The 23748-nt window shown below is 39.9% G+C and overlaps 1 protein-coding gene across 2 annotated transcripts in view; it reads left to right on the top strand.

Moving 5' to 3' along the window:
- TNNI3K (TNNI3 interacting kinase) overlaps positions 1–23748 on the top strand; it is a 174510-nt gene that overhangs the window by 62291 nt on the left and 88471 nt on the right. For both annotated transcript variants that reach the window (XM_075181918.1, XM_075181919.1), the window contains exons 17-20: positions 747–851; positions 11276–11328; positions 14257–14309; positions 23550–23682. In XM_075181918.1, coding sequence (XP_075038019.1) covers positions 747–851; positions 11276–11328; positions 14257–14309; positions 23550–23682 — 344 coding nt within the window. The remainder of the gene's footprint in view (positions 1–746; positions 852–11275; positions 11329–14256; positions 14310–23549; positions 23683–23748) is intronic.

Genomic DNA, 23748 nt, shown 5'->3' on the forward strand with positions numbered 1-23748 from the left:
CCAGGTGTTCTAGGAATCTGGATTAAACGGATTAATAAGAAGGGTTTTGGGTGAGAAACAAAAAACATTTCGGTCTCCGTATTGTCTCGGAAATAATGACACCTGGGAGTGCTAATAATTTGTGTATTTGATATAAAAATAAAAATATTTTTTTAAAAGACATTTAAAGAAAACAGCAATTATGATAAATCTATGTGGGTGTTTTCAAAGCCGTAAATAACAATTTGTTTTGATATTAAACTTTTCTTTATTCTCATTAAAACCGCAATGGCCGAAGCAATCTGTCTTTTTACACTAATTAGAGTAGTACTTAATCTCTCTCCTATCTCGCATATACTTACAGATACAGCTGGCAATAAATAGAAAAGGTACAGCTATAAAAAGGCTAATAAATTAAACCACTATTTAAGCATGTAATGTCATTCTGTAATATTAATGACAATATTAAACTGTAATAAATATCAGTTATAGTCGAAAAATAAATATCTGAGTATACAATATTTATAAACATAGATATAAAGTGTGTCGGAAACCGTGTCCCTGGCTTAATAACGAAAGTCCAAAGAAGATTAAACTTTGCTCGATCTAAGTTATGAGTTATTCACAGGTTTTGCTAAAGAATGGCCCAATAACTTTTAATACCATCTGATATATTCTTTTATCGGTGTATACAGCAAGTTATGTACTTTACACGTGTTTTAATACAGAACGTGACCCTTTCATTTGTACACGCATCTTTCCTGCAGAAATCTGGACTTGCAATCAAAGCTGATAATCGCCGTGGATGTCGCCAAAGGGATGGAGTATTTACACAACCTGACCTATCCCATCATCCATCGGGATCTGAACAGGTATTTCTTTGCCTCAAATATGAATAATAATAAATAATATTTCATTATAGTATGTAATTCTGTCTTGAAATGGACACGTTTTGGCATAACATGACAACTTATCAATAAAAATACTGACCGTCACTACATTGCTTACATGCATACGCCCCTTCCCTCCCCCGTTCCGCCAATGAATTCGTAGGCTGCCAGAAGTGTGTTTTGCGTTCGGAGATGAATTGGATGTACTTGCAGTCACTGGCGTACTTAGTCCTTTTCTCAGCATGCGCCTAACAATTTTACATCAAAAAAGGCACATTTACGTTCCTTAATGAATCAGGCCCATAATGTGTGGTCATTGCAGCTAACCATACAATTGCTAAAATAAAAATATAAATATGCAATATCTCATAACAACCAATGAGCAATTAGCTTCAATGGATGTAGCTCAAGTTATATTACAAAAAGCAAATATCTGATTGCTTGGTATGGTTTTTTGCACAGTTGCACATTATTTGATAATACCTCACGCTATGTATTTAAATATGAAATTAACTTTTAGCTGTGATTGGCTGGAACTAATGAAGTGGGTGGAGCTTGGACAGCTTTGTCCGTCTTGTCCTACAGACACTAATAGCCATGTCCCTGAGATTAAGATTTAATCTTTACAGGTAGCAGACCATATTTCTGTCCCATTAACACGCTATACTGGATCACGACCAATCAATTGCTCTGCGCAGTGACCGTTCTGCTCCCCATTAAGAAGCATTTTAAGTTATTGACATATTCTCTAACAACATATGGAACAGTTCCTATAAGCAAATTAAACCCAACAAATGGAGCATACCTTCCTTGTGTTAATTACCTCCACTCCCTATTGCTGCTTGTAGGTTAATTATCTCCCACTGTTTGGAATTAGGTTTTCACATATACATGATATATGGTAATTAATTATTTCTAAATTGAAAGCTCAAGTGGCAGTTGGGTTAAACATCTCCTTAATTAAAAGTTAATGCCTAATTATGTCACTGTTTCCGATTTCAATCTGCGGCACTATATCACTCAATAAAAAGTTGCAAGATTGTCCTGCATTCCAATTAGCTGGGAATACGAGGCTGCACATATATAATGAATTCCTGGAACACAATAAAAGAAAATCAGAGATATGAGAAAAATTAGCTGGGTGCAATCCACTCGAGCATTCACAAATTTTCGAAGCAATTACCATGGTTTACATAAACATATAAAAAGGAAATTTAAGTTTTTTTAGCTGGTGTAAAATTGTAGGAATCAAAACAAATACTTGTAGTTCTATCACCCAAAGTTATGTGCAAATATATAAGCATTTTATTTTAAAATGTGTAATACACACTTAGTGACAGCAGATGTCGCAATTGCTTTCTGTGGATAGTTTCTAGTTAATAAGATCAGAGGATTAACTTGAAAGTACTGGACTCTATGAAAATATTTTTTGGGTGGGCCCGGGTGATGCGTATGGACAGGGGAGCACCGTTTGAGAGTTCAGTTCTGCTATGATAATTATTCCAATTCTTAAGAAATCTCACAGCTGAACTGAAAGCCCACATGGTGCCCATGGTGCATGTGTCTGCCCCTTGGAGGCTCAGCGGAGCAAAGCGGGGGGTCTCGGAAGCAGATGGAGACACATCGCTGGGCTCTTAGTAGCGATGTTGGCTTTCCATACCTTTCCATACCAGCATGGACAATGGTAGTCTCAGCAGTGAGTGCCATGACTGTTGCAAGTCTGAGACAGTATAGAGACTTCCTCACCGCTCCTCCTAGTGACAACGAAGCAGTTTCCGTAATGTCGTGGATACACCAGAAGCCACAGATCACATCCAGGCTGTGACTTCCAACAGAGGCAGCTCTGGTCATGCTAGACCTGGTTGGGGATGCTCCTGCAGTTTTTTTCTACTTCATTGTAACACCCCCACCCATGGCAGCAGCGCCCAACTACACCACGATTCATCCTGTGTTGGAGTGTCTCAGATGAGCACGAAGTTTAAGGCTCCACAGCTGGTATCATCAGCTGTAGATGTGGGCGCTGAGAGGAGGGTTTATGACGGAATCTATTATGATTATATGTAATCTGTGCAGCGCCTTTATGTGGACTGACCAGACACTAAGGTGCGTGAGCACCTCCACCCTCCACCAACATCACTGCAGGGTACCTAGAATAGACATTGGCAAGGTTAGGACTAGCTGAGTGACATCTGCAGAGGTCCCTGTCTGCACTGCTGTGGCTAGCTCTCTGTATAACTGTGAAGTCAGAAGCAGTGGAGCCCTGATGTCATCAAGGCAAAAAAATTAGTTTAGGGTATTGAGGTTCTAAAAAAAAAAAGAAAATACTTGGGTGTTACTGTGTTATAAATTTTTTAGTATAGTTCCTGGAATTTCAAGTAATAAATTTGGATTAGGGATTACTGGTTTTACGAAACTTATAGTAGGTGTCACGACTACTGGTTATAGTCATAAGCTTGTAGAACAGGTGGTAGAGGTCTTTGCCTTTAGCAGCTGCCTTTCCCTTGAGCTTGATGTGGTCACAGGTACTCAGATGCCCCCAGGTCTTATGTTCTGCGTAGTACAAGCTTATGGTTTAAACCGTAGCGCGGCAAGGAAATGGCAGCACGAGGCAAACAAAGTCAGGGACAGGACAAGGTCAAAGGGCACAGGCAGACCGCAAAGTGGGGTCCAGGCAAAGGGTCAGGTCTGGCAGAAAGACAGGATAGCCGAGTCACAGGCAGGAGTCAGGGTCACCAGCAGAGAATCACAATCCATTAAACAAGCCAAAGGTCATACACAGAAAGGTCAATCCAGAGGTACAGCTGTACAGGAACACAGAACAATCAGCAGGTCAGCAGCCAGGAAACTGAACACTATAAGTGACTAAGCCCTCCCGGCCTTAAATACAGATAATGACCAATCAGGACAATGAGCCCGAGCTGTGGTATGTGTAAACTGTGCATGCGACCCGAGCAACAGCTTGCCGGGTCGCAGCGCTAACTGCATTAATTACTGGCACACGCGCCTGGCTGTGTTCGCGTACCAGGACGCATCAGGGGCTGAGGAAGAGTCCAACCGTTGCCCTGACAATGGCCTGGTAGAGGCGGAAGTGATGTCCCGGTCGAGGGGCAGGGAAAAGAAGCGAGCCGCCGCGGCTCGTAGTAAAGCCGCGGCTCGTGACAGTTGGCTTGTGATTTTTTGGTTTCAAAAATATATTTAAAATAGATGAGTTGTTGCTACTGCAAGTGTATTGAACTGAAACAGCAGGGTGTGATGAGGCTTTGCTTTAAGAAATTACTTCCCAAAAACATTGCCATTTTTTTCTCATTATTGCTGTTAGGTTTTCCCTTTCCCAGGGAGGCTGTTTCTGTGAATTTCACAGTATTTTTATCATGATTCTGTTATAAATACACTGATGTATTTTTTCTGATGCACGTTCCCTTAACTTACTCTATAAACAACAGAAGACTTTGTGTAAGCGTTTCTTCACAATCCTAAATCACAGACGCCCGTTCTAATGTGGCAGGATATTCCCACCTATTAGCGTGGATCCAGTAGGTTTACAATGAAATTGCGGTCTCTTTTCTTGATCATTTCAATACGGAGAACCAGGGAAATTATTGGTGATGAAATTTCATGGGGGCAAATCTTAAGTACTTTCTCTGTAAATTGATTACAACTGGGGTCTGAGAAAAATTGTGCAAACTGTTCCGTGGACTGTAATAAGATGCATTCAGATATTTCTGTGGAAAGAAAACCAACGGTCCCGATCTTGTTAATTACCCCAGTGGTCACAGGCCAGTGGAGTCAAGAATAGCCACAGTGCTCTCCAACAGAGGGTTAGTAGCCTCTGATTTCTGTTTCCCCCCCCTATGGTGACCAACCTGGAGCTGGTTTACACTATAGCAGAGGGACCTCACACTCGGGTATATTTACTAAACTGCGGGTTTGGAAAAGTGGAGATGTTGCCTATAGCAACCAAACAGATTCTAGTTATCATTTATTTAGTACATTTTACAAAATGACAGGTAGAATCTGATTAGTTGCTATAGGCAACATCTCCACTTTTTCAAACCCGCAGTTTAGTAAATATAACCCATAGACTGGTGGCGCTATATAAATAGCTGATGATGATAATGATGATGGTCTCTGTCTAGCACCGGGTCTAGTTGAGGATTTGTAGGGAACTGACAGCTAGCAAGAATGGTGATTGGTTGATTCATATACAGGACTAGTGATGTCACAGCAGCTCAGATTCAGCTTTTTGACCTAACTCGGATACCATCAGAACACTATCATAAGATTGTGGGTGGAGTGTGTAATGGAATGGGGAGTTAAGACTCTGCTTTATAACGGATCTGCAGTGGAATGTCAGGTTAACACTGATTATATATTTTACCTTCATGGTTCATATCTGAACATTTAAGTTTTAGGCTTTAGCTGATCTATAAAGATAAAAGTACATTCATACCTCCTAACATTGAGACATGGACAAACTATGACCTACCCCTATCATCATCACCATCAACATTTATTTATATAGCGCCAGCAAATTCGTTAGCGCTTTGCAATCCCAAATCTCACCTGGAACCTCCACAACTCCCAATTTTGTGTAACGCTCCCTCCATTTTTGTGCAAGTTCCGTCCCTTTTGAGTACCGCGATTTGGACAATTTGGGAGGTATGTTCCTGCCAGAGCTAAAGCTTGGTGTTTTGATACCCCATTCCTAAAACCCAAATCACCTTACATACTAGTAGGTTAATTGGCTGCTATCAAATTGACCCTAGTCTCTCTCTGGGTGTATATTAGAGAATTTAGACTGTAAGCTCCAATGGGGCAGGGACCGATGTGAGTGAGTTCTCTGTGCAGCGCTATATAAATATATGATGATGATGATACACTGTCTAAGCATCGGAAACTTGTTTAACATTCTACAAGCTTGTTATATTGAGTCTTTTCAGTGTTTGAACCCAGACAACATGGGGCTACTAGAGGTCCTGGTTGGTGAAGTTTTAAATTCCGTTCTTCCCGGGAAAACCATTACCTAAGAATAAATTTGTGCTCCTCACCCGCCTCTGTTTTCTCTAATAACATTTCAGAAATCTTGTGCATCTGTGTAGAGCAAATGGCGACATCATTTCCAATTTTCATTTGTTGCACGTAAGTGGCCTAAACGCTTCATTTTATTTTTTTTTGTTTTCAACTTTCGGATTCTGTACGGATCAATTCCAGCTGCAGGAACAATTAGAATTTTTCCATTCCTTCTCACTTTATTTGCTGTATCATTTAGTGGTTTATAGGTTTTATTGTTTCCAGAGCTTAGAAAGCACATTTGGTTTATATTCTGTTTTTAGATTATGTACTGGCTAAGCAGTAGCACTCGCTGTGGGACACTTCTCAGGTAATAAACTTCCACGTATGAATCATTTTATGTCCCCATAAGGTTTTGCAGAATACAAGCATGTTATTGGTAACACTACACTTCTGTGATAATAATGTTTCTTCATTGTTGATGGGAGGGAAGGCTTTACAATTACACTTGCAGTAGGCAGCAGTAGGAGAGGTATTAAAGGCTATATTTTTTTCCAAATGACATCTTGTTATTAGAGGACATCAGGGCATCTGTGGGGCAGGCAGTTTGATGCCATGCTTGGCAGCCGTCGTGGCATTTAGAAACAAAAAAAAGTTTCGTATATCAGTAAAATGAAGAGATCAGTAAAAATATGGCATTTTGCTTAACACATATCTTCCAACTTTTCATATACTATAATAAACACACTTCCCATTGTTATTAACATTTATTTACATAGCACCAGCATGTTTCGTGGTGCTTTACAATTGGGAATAAATATAGTGATAAAACGAGACTGGCAGACAAAGACGTAAGAGAGCCCTGCTCCCAAGCTTACAATTTATATAAAAGGAGATTTGTATTATATTTATTTTAAGGATTACTCATAGTCCTTTATAATATAGCGTCTTATTTATTTACGTTTACATTTAATAACTTGAATGGCAGCCACAACGTTGCATGTTCAGTAAGATAGAAGTATAATAATATATATTATATCTAAATATGAGCTATATACTAAACTTTTGAATGAAACACATTCTTCTCCTATACTTAGGGACACTTTGGGTTAAGAAGTGAATCAGACCAGAGACACGGGATATAGACATGTACGAGAGAATAGAAATAAAAATTAAATTAAAAATTAACAATGAAGAAATGGTAAAATTGAGACGGCAGCCCCCACAATCCAGGAACAGTTTTGCAGAAAGGTCTCAGTGATTAATAACATGTTTGTGTTTTGTTGGTATGGTGGTTGTTATCAGAGGTGGGCTAGTAGCCATTGCAGGGGGCGGGGCTTGATTAATTTTGTTATTTTGGCCCCTCCCCATGGCACATTGAGCGGGGGTGGGGCAAAATGCCACGATCTGCATCGAATTATGCCATGGAGTCCCACGTCCCACCTACTTCACTAGGAACAATAATTTATTTAGTATATTCTACAAGATGACAGCTAGTATCTGATTGGTTGCTATAGGCAACATCTCCGCTTTCAAACCCGCCGGAAACTCGCACCTTGATACATTTACCCCTAAATATTTTGGGTACTTTGGACAACCCACCTTACATTCTGCAATGTGGGTCAAAGCATCTTTCCCTCCGCCACTACGTTTCAATAGGGGATAATTTGCATAATCAAAAAAATATTTTTAGCCTGCAATAACAGATGGGATGAGCGTGCCAGTTACTCCTATGTTATTATCCACCCTCTGCCCTATTTGGGGTTACAAAAACAAATCCAATGTTGAAATCAGGCTCCTTTTTATATCTACTAACATCACTGGTACACAGTTTATTTTGATGAAGTTGATGCCCAAATTCTTCTTCGTTTATTAAGATTTCTGTTACCATGACTTCAAAGGCTTGTAATAAAATGAATCATTTTACATATCACAGCGCTGGAAATTTTCTCGCACACATTGATTTGAAAGTCATTTGCATAATCTGATTTCAGATAAGCCCGTTATGTTTAAACCGAGAGGTTTTTTTTATAACATGCAGAAATTCACATTCTACACCCTGCTTATTTAACCCCCTGCAAAATCGTTTTCCCAGGAACTGAATACAATTGCAGATAGGTGGATTCTATCTATTCATCTGTACATTGGTCTTAAGAAGAAGAGATATAGAAATATAGAATTTAGCCTTGGGGAAATACAGATTTTATTTGCATACTGTATTGTGTAATTGTGCTTTATGCATTTTTACTTTTAGACTTTAGAATTAATGGCATAATTAAGAATGGTCATGTACATTGTTTATAGGCTTATTCACATGGTTTGAGTGTATTGTGTTAAATATACATTCATCTTATTATAAGTGTCCTTTGTTTCTAAACAACATAACTCACAATACTTATTTTCCCATAATTTGAATGTTGATGAGCCCAATTTAACAGGACGATTTTCTATATGATCCTAAAACTATTTCACCTTATTTGGGATCATTAAGGAAGGATGGGATGGATGGATGTCATGTGCTGAGCAACATGGGACTCATGGGTATCTCAGTTTTCATCTAAAAATTATCGGGGCCCCAGGTAAGACCTAATTTAAATTAAGCCGTACGTAGAGCTCTATGTTGGCCCCAACACCTGCCCGCGTTACCGTGCTGCCGACGTAATGAATCCAGTATGATAATGGCTGTTGCTGGGATGTTAAACATTAGCGTGATGATGGATAACATTGGCTGACGTAGGGCTCTACTTCAGCCTTAATGAGGTCCTACGTTTGTGGGGACTGATATCCACTGGGAACCTGTAGCACAGAACATGGGGTCCTAGATTAGGGACCCCTGCTGTTAAGGGAAGGGAGAGCAAGGGGGTGGTGTTAACTAGGTGTATTTATCCTTTAAGCTCTTATAAAGCTCCAGGAAGGGGGGGGGGGGCGATCGGGGCGATCGCCCCCCCTGGCAGACACTTGCTGCCGACGGCTGCACAGTATGTGCAGGTCCGTCCAGCCGTGACAGGCAGGGTCTTTAAAACACAGCAGCACACTGTCCCTGCCTGTCACGGCTGGACGGAGCTGCACATAGTGTGCAGCCGTCGGCAGCCTAAGATGTTAGAAAGGGGCGGGGCCTAGATCGCCCCCCCTTAATTGCCCCGGGTACAGCATTTTTCTAGATCCGCCCCTGGTGCCAATGCATCTATTTTACTTCATTCTTTATAAGTCCTTGTTACAGTTACATTTATACCGCCCCTCTCATTAAAATGTTTCCTTTTTCCTCCTAAAGCACTGCTTGTTCTTCTAGCCTCATTCATATCTTAAAGGGGTGATAAGAGTAAATGAACATTGGGACTGTTTTACATATTTTTATTTTATTGTAATAAATAATTTTACCTTTGCATTCTAGCTGGTCCATTGTGCACTATGATGTAGCACATGCCCTTGTGTTTCAAACTCCCATTGTCCTATAGATTGTAAGCTTGCGAGCAGGGTTCTCTTACCTCTCTGTCTGTATGTATTACCCAGTATTGTCTTATTAATGTTTGTTCCCAATTGTAAAGCGCTACGGAATTTGCTGGCGCTATATAAATAAATGTTGATGATGATGATTAGTATTGCCTGAGAATGTGCTTTCCCATATAAAGTGGACTTGGTTGTAGCAAAAGTGTTCTCATTGAAAAGTATAGCGTCCCTCTAGATTATACTCTCTCATGAGCAGGGTCCTGTTTATTTTCTATTTGCATCTCCTATGATTTTTCTTTTATCTTGTACTTATTTATTTGTACTTTTACAATTCCTCTTTGTCGGGGCAACAGCACGTATTGCTGTTGTGCTCTTCTGTATCCCGGTGTTTCATGATGACTATCCAGGGCTACGGAATTTGTGGTGCCCTATAAATAAATTTAAATGATGATGGTGATGATAGTCTCTGATTATGTGCAAAATTCGAGTTGTAGGAATTAGGGTCTATGGCCCGCCACTGAAGTGGGAACATCTAACCCGGTGGATTTAATCGCCGCCCATTAGAGGTTGTATAAAGATCTCATCCTGTGCAACATAAAATCTAAATTCTGCACATGAACACAATGCAAGACTAATTTCTGTGCCTAGACCACATTCAGCAATAAACACTGATCCCTCAAGATCCACGGAAAAAGCTAAATTGTACATCCACATAATTAGCAGTATTATGTCATCATCATCTATTTATATAGCGCCACTAATTCCGCAGCGCTGTACAGAGAACTCATACACATCAGTCCCTGCCCTGTTGGAGCTTACAGTCTACATTCCCTAAGACACACACACACAGTAATAGAGAGAGACTAGGGTCAATTTTGATAGCAGCCAATTAACCTACCAGTATGCTTTTGGAGTCTGGGAGGAAACCGGAGCACCCGGAGGAAACCCACGCAAACACGGAGAGAACATACAAACTCCTCACAGATAAGGCCATGGTCGGGAATCGAACTCATGAACCCAGTGCTGGGAGGCAGAAGTGCTAACCAGTAGGCCACTGTGTGTCAATAAACCATTCATTTAACACACATTTAAAACTATAAACAGGTGTAATTGCACAAAAATAAGCATAGGACATCATTTCATTGTGGTTATGGACCTGCACTTTTTCAGATTCCTTGATGATCTTTCTGTGTTTCTATAGATGGTTATCCAAGGACAAACCTCCCATTTTTAACACTGGAAATCTTTTAATCTGAATCTAGACTCTAGAATAATAGCTCTGGTGGGAAAAAGGTTTCTATACATATTTGATTGCATTTGGGAGCCCACTATTGTATTAATAAAGTAAATTGTGACATTCGTGTCTAGTTTGCATTTATCTCCCTAGATATTAAGAATTTCCTAAAGCACATTATGAATTTCCCAATACTCCTGCAAGTATCTTGCGTATACTTTGATCTGTACCAGCTGAATGAGATTTATATTTTTCCACCATCAAAACTGAATTAAATACTTTTTTTGTGTGTATATTTCTATGTATCTTTTACAACTTGACAAACTAATGCATTCACATGAAAATTAAAATTAAAAGTGTTAATATTTTGTTGCGTAAAGTTTCTTTGCATTGAATGTTGCTATTTATTTCAATAGGAAAATGTGGTTTTGATTATATTGATTGTATTGTTATGATCTTGAAAACTTTTGTAAACTTTGGATTTTACAACAACCTCTTTGTACTTTGGAAATAATATAAAATCTAAGACGAGCATTAAGCAGAATAAGATAATTAAATACAGTGCTGGCTTGGAATAGCTTCCTATGAATTCCTTAGAAGATATCTGAGAACACAGGTTCTCCAGCTGCCCTGGAACTACAAGTCCCAGCCAGCCAGCCTTAGAACATTAGGATGAGTCATTTTCTGGGTAATCCCATTCTTTTTCCCGTTTCAGTCACAACATCCTGCTGTATGAAGATGGTCACGCTGTGGTGGCAGACTTTGGAGGTGAGAATCATGTTTATTATCCTACTTAATAAAATGTAACGCACTCCTCCTCCCCATAATAAGCAGCCAACACTGCCAGTTTTCATGTAACAGTCCCTATATATATGAAAATGGGTGTGGCCTAACAATAAGGGGTGTGGTCTCGTGGTTTGGATGAATCATAGCATGGTTTGGGTGGGTCAGGATCATTGCCAATCAGAACAGTATTCCAGAGTCTCTGTTGATTGGCGGATGGATAAAACAAACCTTCTATGCAGTAAAAGACTGTCAGGATTCATCTGAAGCTAGGGGGCTTATTTATTAATATTCCTAACTTGGGCAGCCCTGTAATCAAAATATAAACTAAATGAACACTTCATTTAGTCTATCTTGCACCAGACTGATCAAATCTTGCTGACGATTAATTGTTGATCAATAACCATTAGCGTAAATTAATTTGAGTTAAAATATTTTGAGAAATTCTCAACATGGGCTTTATTTGACGCACTTTGCACCCTGAACATACACAGTAAATTTCTATAACAAAAAATGCTTACTTGTGCACACACGTCTCAAATCACAGCAGTATTACTACATCATGCATACAAATGCGTGTACTTACGTAGAAATGCGGTTAGACTGTGTTAGCAGTAGAAAAAAAAAACAAGTCACATTAACCTATTTGTACGCAATATAATTTAATGAAGTGTCATATACATAAATAGTAAATAGTGTCTTGGCAGTGTATTCTCCTCATAAAATGTTATGAAATTCAAACACGGACACAAGCGCTGTTCACCACCGACCCTCGCTCCCACTCTCCTATCGGCTTATGTTCCTCCGTGAATGCCGACCGCTGGACCTAAAATGCACATGCACTTTGACGGGCAGGGGCACCAAAGGGGATTTGCCCAAACACCCCCAGTTCCTGGGGACATTATACCCGTTTCCGGTAGGCCACGCATATTTCAGCTGCTTAAAATCTTGCTGGGCCAGGAGGAAATCTGGACTGTTGGTAGGTGTTATGTTATAAGTGTGCTTTTCAATCCTAATGCTGATGCTTTCGAGATAAGGGCAGAAGGTCAGTAACTATTTTTAAATTGTACGTGAATTATATATTCACAAGAAAACCTCTCCCTTCATTTTTAATTCATACAACTTATTATTGCATCATTGGTTTGTTCCTTGTCTAAGAGGAGCCTTTCAACTCTGATTAAGCCTCTATGTCCACATCTGAAACAAAAGTGAGTTCTAAGGCCCCTAAGTGGATAATACGCAGCATAATTAAGGGGTCATAGAGCAATAATTAATGAGCACATGTTGCCGTCTACCAGTGGTTGCAGTCATTTTGCGGACTCAAACAATATTTCTAAAAATCCAGCCTATCTATTCACTAGGAACCAATGAACTGAGGCACTTTGTGTAGGGTGGGCTGCACCAACATTATGTAAATGAAGCCCATCAAATCATACTTGTCACTAGATCCTAGTAAATGGACACTTGGCGCTAGATCAGTTAGGTCACTAGATCCTAATGCGTAGATCGACTGCACCCTCTTCACATACTTGCCTACTCTCCCAAATTTCTGGGAGTCTTCCCTGACTTCCGGGGAAGAAAGCCACCCGCCCAGTTCCCTAGTGGGGACCATGATGACATGATTCGTTGCAAATTGCGCCATCGTGACCACGTCCTCCGCTGCCTGATGTTCATCGCGCAGCTGGGAACGGAGCCATGATGGCGTGAATCACATCGCCACTCCCTCCGGCACTTACCGATTGGATTTTGGGATAACTTGGTGTAAGTATGCTTCAAAAAAATGGCTGCCTTTAGTGCTTGTAGGTAACAGGTCAGCACGGTGGCTCAGTGGTTAGCACTTCTGCCGCAGAGCGCTGAGGTCATGAGTTCAATTTCCGACCATGGCCTTATTTGTGTGGAGTTTGTACGTTCTCCCCGTGTTTGCGTGGGTTTCCTCCGGTTGCTCCCGTTTCCTCCCACACTCCAAAATCATACTGGTAGGTTAATTGGCTGCTATCAAAATTGACCTTAGTCTCTGTCTGTCTGTGTGTGTGTGTTAAGGAATTTAGACTGTAAGCCCCAATGGGGCAGGGACTGATGTGAGTGAGTCTCTGTACAGCGCTGCGGAATTAGTGGCGCTATATAAATAAATTATGATGATGATGACAGGTCCAATATCATGCAACGTATTTTTTTTTAATTGAGTAAATTGCACAGTACAAATATATTTTACTTTATAAAACCCATTGGAGCCTATTTATTAATTAACAGGGCTTTGCTACGTTTTTTTATCATCTGTCATCGCAACAGATGACATTTTGGATTCATTTATTAATAAATCATTCCGGGATAGTGCTTCCGATCGACGCTGTCCCGCCAATGGCTTCACTTACCTTAAATTTCCCGTTGTCTATCTCTCCTCTCTGGTCATTATCGCAAAGTGACTTGACGCTTGATCAGAGACATTTTGCAATAGTAACCGGAGGAGTAAATGGATATCGCCATCTTCAGGTGAAGTCAAGAAATGCACTTACATTATCATAGTCAAGAAATGTATTTACATTATCATATTAATACTAGTGTGTGGTACAACGTGTGACATTTACATAAGAATCGCAGCAGCGCTGTTTGCTTATCAAATCGACCCATCCAGACATTTCCTGGCTCCACCATATAACCCACACTTGTTGATTTTAACCTTGAATATATGTAAACATAAAACATGACCTTTCTTGTGATAAAATGTCATATCCACTCGCCTTCCAACTTGAAGATTAGACATTTCTTTTCATACCGGTGAAATGGATGAAATATGACTGCGTAACCATTGAAAACGCTTCAGTGACTTTTCATTTATTTTCCTAAAATAGTTTTTGATACAGATCTCAGGCATGCTAAAAAAATTGCTGTTGTTTTTTTATTTTCCCTCTCCAGAATCTCGATTTCTCCAGTCGATGGACGAGGACAACATGACGAAGCAGCCTGGGGTTTGTTAAATCTATTACTTTAATTACGATGTCAGCGATATTCTGTAAAAATGACCAGAAAGGAAGTAAATGTGACTTAAAAAATTGCAGGTCATGCTATAAACGTGTACGTTGTTTTAAAGTCATGTAAGTTAACATGTATGCTAATTAGGGAAAGTGGGTGGGGTTTGATTTCTCTAGAGCAGTAGTCAGGGAACAGGGGTAAACTACCCCAAATGGGGTAAAAATAAAATTCCTGGTAAAAATGAAATTCCTGGGGGTAAAGCTGCCGATTCACATGCTGTCAGTTGGTTTGTAGACCCCTTTAAATGTGAAATTGCTGTTGTACCAGAAGAGCCTCAAGGGTTGGCAGAGGCACTTCTTGAGCTTCGATACAATAATGACGCACGTGTTGTATTTGAAAACAAAGCAGATCTGTCATATTTGTGGATGTCAACAGCTGCAAAGGCATCAAAATTGCACATGAGGAGGCCGTCAAAAAGTTGCTGCCTTTTGCAACAACCTACCTTTGCGACCAAGGATTTTCCACTCTAACGAACATAAAAACAAAGCAGAGAAATCGATTGGACGCTGAAGACTGTATCCAAATTGCTCTGACATCAAAATGCCCCAATATTGATGCTCTCGTATAAAAAAGAAAGCAATATAATTTTTCCAAAACCTGAAGTTTTGAAGTTGAAGCTTTCAAAGAAATTTTGAATACATTCAATAAAATTTTGAACTCCAATAATTAATAATATATGATTTCCTTCCTTTCAAATCAAGGGGGTAATGTCGGCGTGTCTAAATATATTTTCGGGTAAAAGGTAAAAAAGTTCCCTGACCCCTGCTCTAGAGGGAGCCATAGCTTATGAGAGCCACTGTTCAAGCAGTCCAACAGTCCTATCAAGACTGCAGAATTGTAGTATCATCGGAAGTCTACTATATCTCCAAACCCTCGGCCCTCCGAGGGGACAGGGAGGAAGTACAGCATACTTGCCAACTTTAGGGTTTCCCTCCTGGAAATCCCGCAGGGGAGGTGATGTAGGAGGACAGAAGGGGCCAGGACGAATCGTGTCCGTTTGACCCCGCCCACGATACACTTACACGAGAGCAAAAATTACGCGTTTCACCCTGAATTGCGTCATGCAGTAGAATGGCCTTCTCTCTCGGGAGACCTACATGGAATTCGGGAGTCTCCCGGACATTATGGGAGAGTGGGCAAGGGTGAAGTGATGTATATTCTCATTCTCGTGCTCTCCCTCCTTCCTATGCAGCCTCCAGACTTAAGGTAAGTTTTTTTAGGCCCTAGTTAGGTTACTAGATTGGCCAGAGAGTGGGGGCATGTGGGGAAGTCTGAGCGGCACGTCTATGTGGGGGGGAGGCATCTGTAAAGGTCTGCGCAGCATATGGGGCAGTTTTGGAGTACAGGTGGGGTTTGAGGGCATATTGGTACTTTTTGTATCAAGTGAAGGACATGTGGGGCCTTTTGAGATTAGTGACGTGGGGCTGCCAAAGTCAGTTTGAGGTTTTCACTACTGAAATTAAGGGTAATGTGACGCCCGTTTCAAGGTTGTGTATTAGTTTGTCCATCACTGATTTAGACCCCAACTAACTCTATTTATACACAGCTACAGCAGCAGTGACATAGAAGGTATATAAGAAAGTGCTACATTAAATAATGCAATAATGTAATGAGTCTGATGCTGAGTTGGGTGTGTGTTGGGTGTAATTAAAGCTAATAATCGCCCATAAAAACTGCGTATTTACACTCATTTGCTTAGTTGGCGGCAACTCAAGATGCGCCCAACTCTGCACCAATCAGCTTCAGTGGTACGTTCACAATCGGCCAATCAGAAGGGGCTAACTAGTGCTAATGACCGTTGGCATTATCACTGTATAGCCGCAAAAGCAGGTAGAGGTGCAAAAGGTAAAACTCCTGACAGGCGTATATGCTTCACCGCGCTGGTCTGTCTCTGCCGCATTTACATGCACATGACCTTGCTGTACTCGGCCTATGTTAGACTGCTCCTTACCTCACGCATTTCACCTCTCAAGTTACAAGGAGGCACAAGTGTTGGATGTCTTCGTGGGCCTGGGCAGTGCAAATTTCTGTAAGTTAGACTGAAGTACGTTGAACTCAGCATCAATCCCTAAATGCTATTAAAATGCACCTACCACCTACATTTTATGCTCTATTTTAGCAATTTTATATATGTTTTTGTACATTTTACAAATACTTTTTCATATAGGATCAACTTTTAAAGTTAGTAATTATTTAGAGTAATTTTGTTTTTTTACTATTAAAATGGAAGCTCACACTTCATTTACATTTAAAATTCCATATTTCATGACAAGTTCATCAGACATTTTCTATTAACTTTATGAGCTGGAGGTTACGGCTGACGTATATCAATTCACTTTCATTAGATAGAAGTCTAAGCTCTGAATACCCCAACCATTCTCACTCTTTACAATAGAACTTGACCTGCGGCCATTGATAATGCAATTTCTTTACTTTATTGGAACAATGCAGGAACTTTCTACAATACACTGCCACAGAGAAGCTAAGTTTACATTTGTCTTACAGCTTCAAGACAGCATAATAACATAAATAACTATGGCAGGCTGTAAGAAGAATGATGGTATTTACCATGTTCGCTTGGTTTGTTTCTTCAGGCTGCTGCTAATGATTTATATTTCCGGACATCGTCACGGACTACCATGGCAACCACAGTCACTTGGCACATGTAGTGAGCAGTGAGGCTTTGGAATGCCCCTCTGAACTATATCTGCTCTGTGTACTGTAAAAGCCTAACCGCCCCTCTGCCTTCACATAACAGGCTGAGAGATGTGAGTCTGTGTGTAACTGTCAGACAGATTTTGTAACCACAGAGATTTTGTAAAGTAGACAATGATTTGTAGACAGATCGCTGCGTACTTTAAAGGTACTTAACCTGCTATTTAAAGAAAATAAACCTTCTGGGTCTGATTCATGTTCGAAAGCAACTTGGACGTAAGTTACATGTTTATAAAGAGTGCGGAATGTCTGCGTAGTTCTGACCTTACTTATTCAGAACCAAGTATGTCTCAAGATTTGAATCTGGGTGTAAGTACGTTCTGCCTAAACTTTCCATACGTACAGACACAGAACAGACTGCAGTATATGCACATGCGTAAGTACAATAAAGGGTCACATCAGAACACATACAAATTTTATTTGCTCTTTAAATAAAATAAAATAACAACTCTTAACAGTATAATAATTTATATAAATATTGCTTTCCAAATATAATCCATTTTTTTTGTTTTTTGTTACATTAGATCATTTCAGTGTGTATTATGCATTATAATAGTATTATACAATGCACCATGGACATTACAATTGTTCTGTGCTAGCTAGTGGCACTCGTGTGTAATTTTTAATTCAAAGGCTATGCCGTGACAGTCATCACTATCGGTCATCATTTACACCTGACCTACAGCTGGGGTAAAAGATACGGCTGAAAACAAACGTACTTACAACAAACACAGGACTTAAATCGCCCTCATCTGCATTGGAGCGCCCTTGCACATGGCCTAGGTTAGTCCACGGCCTTCCCTCCTCCGTTCCACCTCTCACGTCGTAGGCTGTGGTAAGTGTCAGTTGCGTTAAGACATGAATTTGCCTGCAGTTGGTGTAAAGTCCGTTCCTGGGCATGTGCCAGGGCCGGATTAATCCGAAGTCTAACTGGGCTACAGCCCAGGGGCCTCGGGCATCCCCAGGGGGCCCTTGAAAGTGCTCAGCAGCATTATTGATCGCCCACGATCAATGCTGCTGACCCTGTTACTGTAGTCCTTCCGCAGCACTCAGTAATCTCCTTATTGAGGATATCTCGTGAGAGTGTCACGAGAACTCCTCAGTAAGGAGCTTACATCGCGCCACGTAAGGACAACAGTGACAGGAGAAGGAGGTAACCGCTTGGGGGTGGCGCGGCTAACAGGGGGGACATCACGCGGCGGCGGGCGGCTAACAGGGGGGACCTCACAGGTGGGGGGGGGGCAGCTCACAGGGGGGACCTCACTGGGGCCCAGGGGCCTCCATTCCCTTAATCGGCCCTGGCATGCGCAGAGATATTTCACGCAAGATTCACTACGCAAAGGGACAGTCGTCCGAACATGAATGAGGCCCTCTGTGTGGAATTGCGCATTTCAGGTTCTGTAGCAATGCAGGTACATAACAGTTTAGCTTATTAATATACAGTATATTTTTCCTAGAAAAAGCTACAAATGTTTATAATCCCATTATGCGGTGGGTCAAAGTCTGAGTCTACAGTTAAATGTATTTAAGTTCAAATACATTTTAGCAGCAAAACACATACAACATAAGCCAGTGTTAGACAAATCTCATTGTATCCAGGAGCCAAACAGCATTGTACTCTGTTGCCATGGTAGCAGCGAGCATACAAAGTTACAATTACTAGTAGAACCTAATGACAAGCACATGAATAATGATAAGGGAGAAGGTTTTTTAATAATGGAGCATTTCTTTGGGATGCTAATCCATGCAATCCCGCATTTGGCCCAATAAACTGCGGATTTCAGATACAACTGCCAGCTAAGTAGAAACATTGTTTTGTCAAGAGTCTTATTTTCCCAGTTGAGAAGAAAACATGTCTTTAAAATATACTGAAATAGTTATGTCAGCACAAAATGTGTTTTAAGAAGTGGACAAGCATTTGCAAAGTGTTCAAACATGCATGGAGCCGTGCATTTGGAAAAAGGTGCATATCATCATCATCATCAACAGTTATTTATATAGCACCACTAATTCCGCAGCGCTGTACAGAGAACTCATTCACATCAGTCCCTGCCCCATTGGAGCTTACAGTCTAAATCCCCTAACACGCACACACAGACAGACAGACTAGGGTCAATTTGATAGCCGCCAATTAACCTACCAGTATATTTTTGGAGTGGGGGAGGAAACCCACGCAAAGACGGGGAGAACATACAAACTCCCCAGAGATAAGGCCATGGTCGGGAGTCGAACTCATGACCCCAGTGGCAGAAGCGCTAACCACTAGACCACTGTGCATATTGTAATCCACAGGGTCATGCATATGAAGGTGCAGCACGCTGCAACCAGTGTCTAATTTGGTCAATTTGGGTGTAGTGGGACTCCAGTGTAGTGGGAAGGTTTATGACAGCATTTACCAGCAGAGCCAATGATGATCCGACCGATTGTGATTGCCTGAAATAGACAGCCCTGCACAGCTCCGCGTGCCTCTTCCTCAAACATCCTTTGCTGGGGCTAGCATTACAATACAGCCATTGCTGGCACAAAGTGAAGGCAGCTATTTTGTGGACTATTTTGTATCAGCAAATGACTTTGAGACTGATTCGGGAGTAAGTTCATTTACGTACCGGATCTTGCATGAAATAACTCTGCGAATTCTCCGAATTGGGCAAATCATATCTGATGCAAATTAATCTTACAACTGCCTTCGGCTTTAAGGGCAGAAACGGGGGAAGAAAGGGGCAGATGACTGTAGGCAATGTACAGTGTGTGCGTGCCTACGCAGGCGCACTGATTTAAAGTCATGGGCTTCTCAAAAGTAGGTTTTTTTAGCCTTATCATTCGTACTAAAACATCATGTATGCTTGCCACTAGATAGCAAATAAGTAAGTTAGTATAGTAAGCTAGTAAGAGAGAATATAAAAATGCATTATATGTACAGTTCTGTGACTGGATCACTTATAAATAACTTATGGTATAAACTTATTTAAAGGAAATAGTGCAGGCTGCATATTTATATAATTGTAAATGTACTTATTTTTGATATTGTGTGTATTTTAGAAAAGGAAATATCTTTATTTCTGAGACCAGGGAAAGAAATTTGTTTTTTGTTTTAACTTTGCTAGAAGCCTTTGTTGTGGAAGTTTTTTGTGTATTTTGGTAGGGCAGTGGCTTGTTTGGGGTTTTGTAACTTTTCTTTGGGAATGTGTATTCTGCAACTGTCTGAAGAAAGGAACCATGTTGATCTCATGTTAATTAGACATTTTGATGTGTGAGGGTCCAGCACCTGAAGGCACAGGGAGGTTTAATTAGAGTTGCTGTTAGATTTCCTGTGTCTTAAAACAAGATGCAGGAAATCACAGTAAGTTTTAGGATATCACAGATAAGTGTAAATATTGTTAGCTTTGCATTGCATGTAAATCCACAGTTGTGTAAACACATTGCATCCTGATTCTAAAAATAGCTCAGATTTCAGGGGGCTGACTTACCCTGTGAGGCTGTGTCCAAAAACTGTATAAAAAGCAATTTTTGTATTGAAAATTGTTTCTTCTTGTTTCATCTGACCTGCTCACTGGTACCTTCAACCAGGGTGAGCAAATAAACATCACTTGCTTCAAAGACCTGTTCAGGAACTTGTCTATCCCTGTGACCCACAGATTAGACCCAACTCTAATCCGTTCCTGGCTGTTCTGAGGTTTGGACCAAGCTTTCTAGTACCACCCCTCTGCCCGCTACCCAGCAGCTCTAGCCAGTGTGATCGGCCAGGGGGGATCCATCCACAGCAACCATGATCCATAGGACGAGGTCAGGGGTACCAGCCCAGGTACACAGATAATAAGGTACACTAGCAGCTTCAGTTACCCAGAAGAAGCCCAGTACTGGATGTCGGTAAGGAGTCCAGTCGTGGCAGCATTTGTAAGCCCCTCCTACTGCGGTGAGAGGGCGCATTAGGCATAACGAAAGGGAACAATAGCAAAGTAAACCCAGTCGTTTCAAAGCACCAGCAGACAGTGTGGCATAGGTGGTCCATACTGTCACAAATTTGCATTAGGAAGATCCTGATTTATGTATTTAGTTCAAAAGAAAATTTTTATTTTTTTTATTTAAAAAAACAAATTTCTATTAATGTTTATAGTAATATGGTTTGTTAATCTATTTATCATTTTTTTTTATTTTGCATGCTTTCTGACAGGACTTTATGTTCTGTCTGTTAATATACAGCGAGTACCGTTTAGGCAGAGCATACTTACTACCAGTTTCACATTCTAAAGTATTTTGACATCCGCCTGTATTTGAATACGGTCGAAACAACGCTCAGGTTCCGTGCTCGTTATTTAAATGCAAGCTTTCTTCCTTTATTTATATTTGAGTCTTTGCCCACAATTTATTATATATATTGCTTAAGTGTGGTGACATGGTGTGGTTTATTCTACTAAATGGTTTTTGTATGTTGCTCCTGTCTCTTGTAATCCTTGTCATCATTAGATCCCAGCACTCCTAGAGCAGTTTCTTAACAATGTACGCAAGTCACCTTAATGGAGCCCACCGAATATATATATATATATATATATATATATATATATATATATATATATATATATATATATATATATATATATATATATATGTATATGTATGTATACATATATATATATATATATATATATATATATATATGTGTATATATATATATATATATATATATATATATATGTATATATATATATATATATATATATATATATATGTATATATATATATATATATATATATATATATGTATATATATATATATATATATATATATATATATGTGTATATATATATATATATATATATATATATATATATATATAATGTGTATATATGTATATATATATGTGTGTATATATATATATATATATATATATGTGTATATATATATGTGTATATATATATGTGTGTATATATATATATATATATATATATATATATATATATATATATATATATATGCCCTATGACGTCAAAGGTCTTGTACATCATCACCCATCCAGTTATATGCCTTCTGGAGATACTTGAAACAGAGCCTATGTTGGTAGATGGTATACGCAAGTGTGACAGTGCTAATATGAGGGTATGACAACATATTTTATGAACAAATGTTTCTTCACACAATATCAGGGTGGACCCTGACTATTTAAGTCGTACAATAGGGGCTTAGCAATAGGGAAATATAAGGAGCGGTGGCTATGGTCTGCCCCTCTCTTGCTCACCCCTATTTTGTAGGTATTAACACATAAGCAGATGTTCTTAGTAGGCCAATATCTTTATTATCTCTATAAACCTCCATAAATCAGCTATATAACATTTGAACAATTAAAGACTAAAACCACACTGTATAAAATGGTTCTTATAGGGATACAACACAAAACAAAAAAGAGCCAATCACGGGTTTCCTTGATAGCAAAGCCTGTCCAGGGCGTGGTTTGTTCTGCCCCGATCCTCCCTAATTGCCACAGTGGTCCAGCCCAGTTGTCACCTAGCTTTTAGATGGCATACAATGGCACAAAGACGCAAAGCTCTCCTATGACAACTTCACCAACAACAAGTCTTCCTTCTTGTATCTGGATTGTCATCAACGGTCCAGAGGGAACCGTGATCCAAAGCGAAAGACGTCTCAAACCCCCTTGCTATTCAGTACACCGTCTCTCATACAGCTAGTGGATCTCCCTGGGAATCAGAGTAACTGGCCAAAATAAAAAACTATTTATTCACACATCTATCTCTGCAACTCTTTTTAGAAAGGGTGACTTATTACGACTTTGCATTGATTGTAGAGAACTGAACAAAGTAAAGCTTCCAAATTGTTACCTTTGCCTTTGAGGTATCAAGTTTCCTCTTCTCCACATCAGTGGGAAACAACACCCTTATATATTCTTATTTCAGATAGGAAGATCCGTGCTCAACAATCTCCTGGACTTAACCTCCCCAGCCATCTCTATAATGGAAATACTAATATTTTATAGAAACTGTAGATGTTTGGCCAAAGATTTAGAAATAAGAGTCATAGCAGCTGTTCATGCTGATTACAGTATAGGGAAGGTCAAGGTAGATTTACTCTCAAGAGTCCAGGAGATGATTATTATACTGTAGGGAAACATGACTGCAATATTATGTTACATCTACCTTCCTTTACTTAATAGCTTGTTATTGGAAATAAGTGAGTGGATGGTGCAATAATATGATTGTAAGATAGCTTTCGCCTATGGTTAAAGTTCTATATAAGCAGCTTTTTCTTTATATTCCCATTGATCCTGATAACTCAGAGACATCATTGATTTTGGAAAAATAAGATTTCTGGAGTAAAGATTTCTATTGGCAAAATTGTTTGGAAGGTTGTTATTTAAAAGCAAAATTTACCTGTCACCGCTTATATCAGCCAGTGTCTTTAAAAGGATGCTTCTTCTAATTCGTTATAACATTTGTTATTTGTACTTTAGAACCTTCGATGGATGGCGCCAGAAGTCTTCAGCCAGTCCACCCGGTATACAATAAAAGCTGACGTCTTCAGCTACGCCTTGTGTCTCTGGGAGCTGCTTACCGGAGAAATCCCTTTTGCTCATCTCAAACCAGGTACAATTATTATTATTATCGTAGATTTGTAAGGCGTCGCAGTGCTCCGTAGCGCCGTACAGTAGG

This window comes from Mixophyes fleayi, chromosome 8 (assembly GCF_038048845.1).
Source record: "Mixophyes fleayi isolate aMixFle1 chromosome 8, aMixFle1.hap1, whole genome shotgun sequence".
NCBI classification, from domain to species: Eukaryota; Metazoa; Chordata; class Amphibia; order Anura; family Limnodynastidae; genus Mixophyes; species Mixophyes fleayi.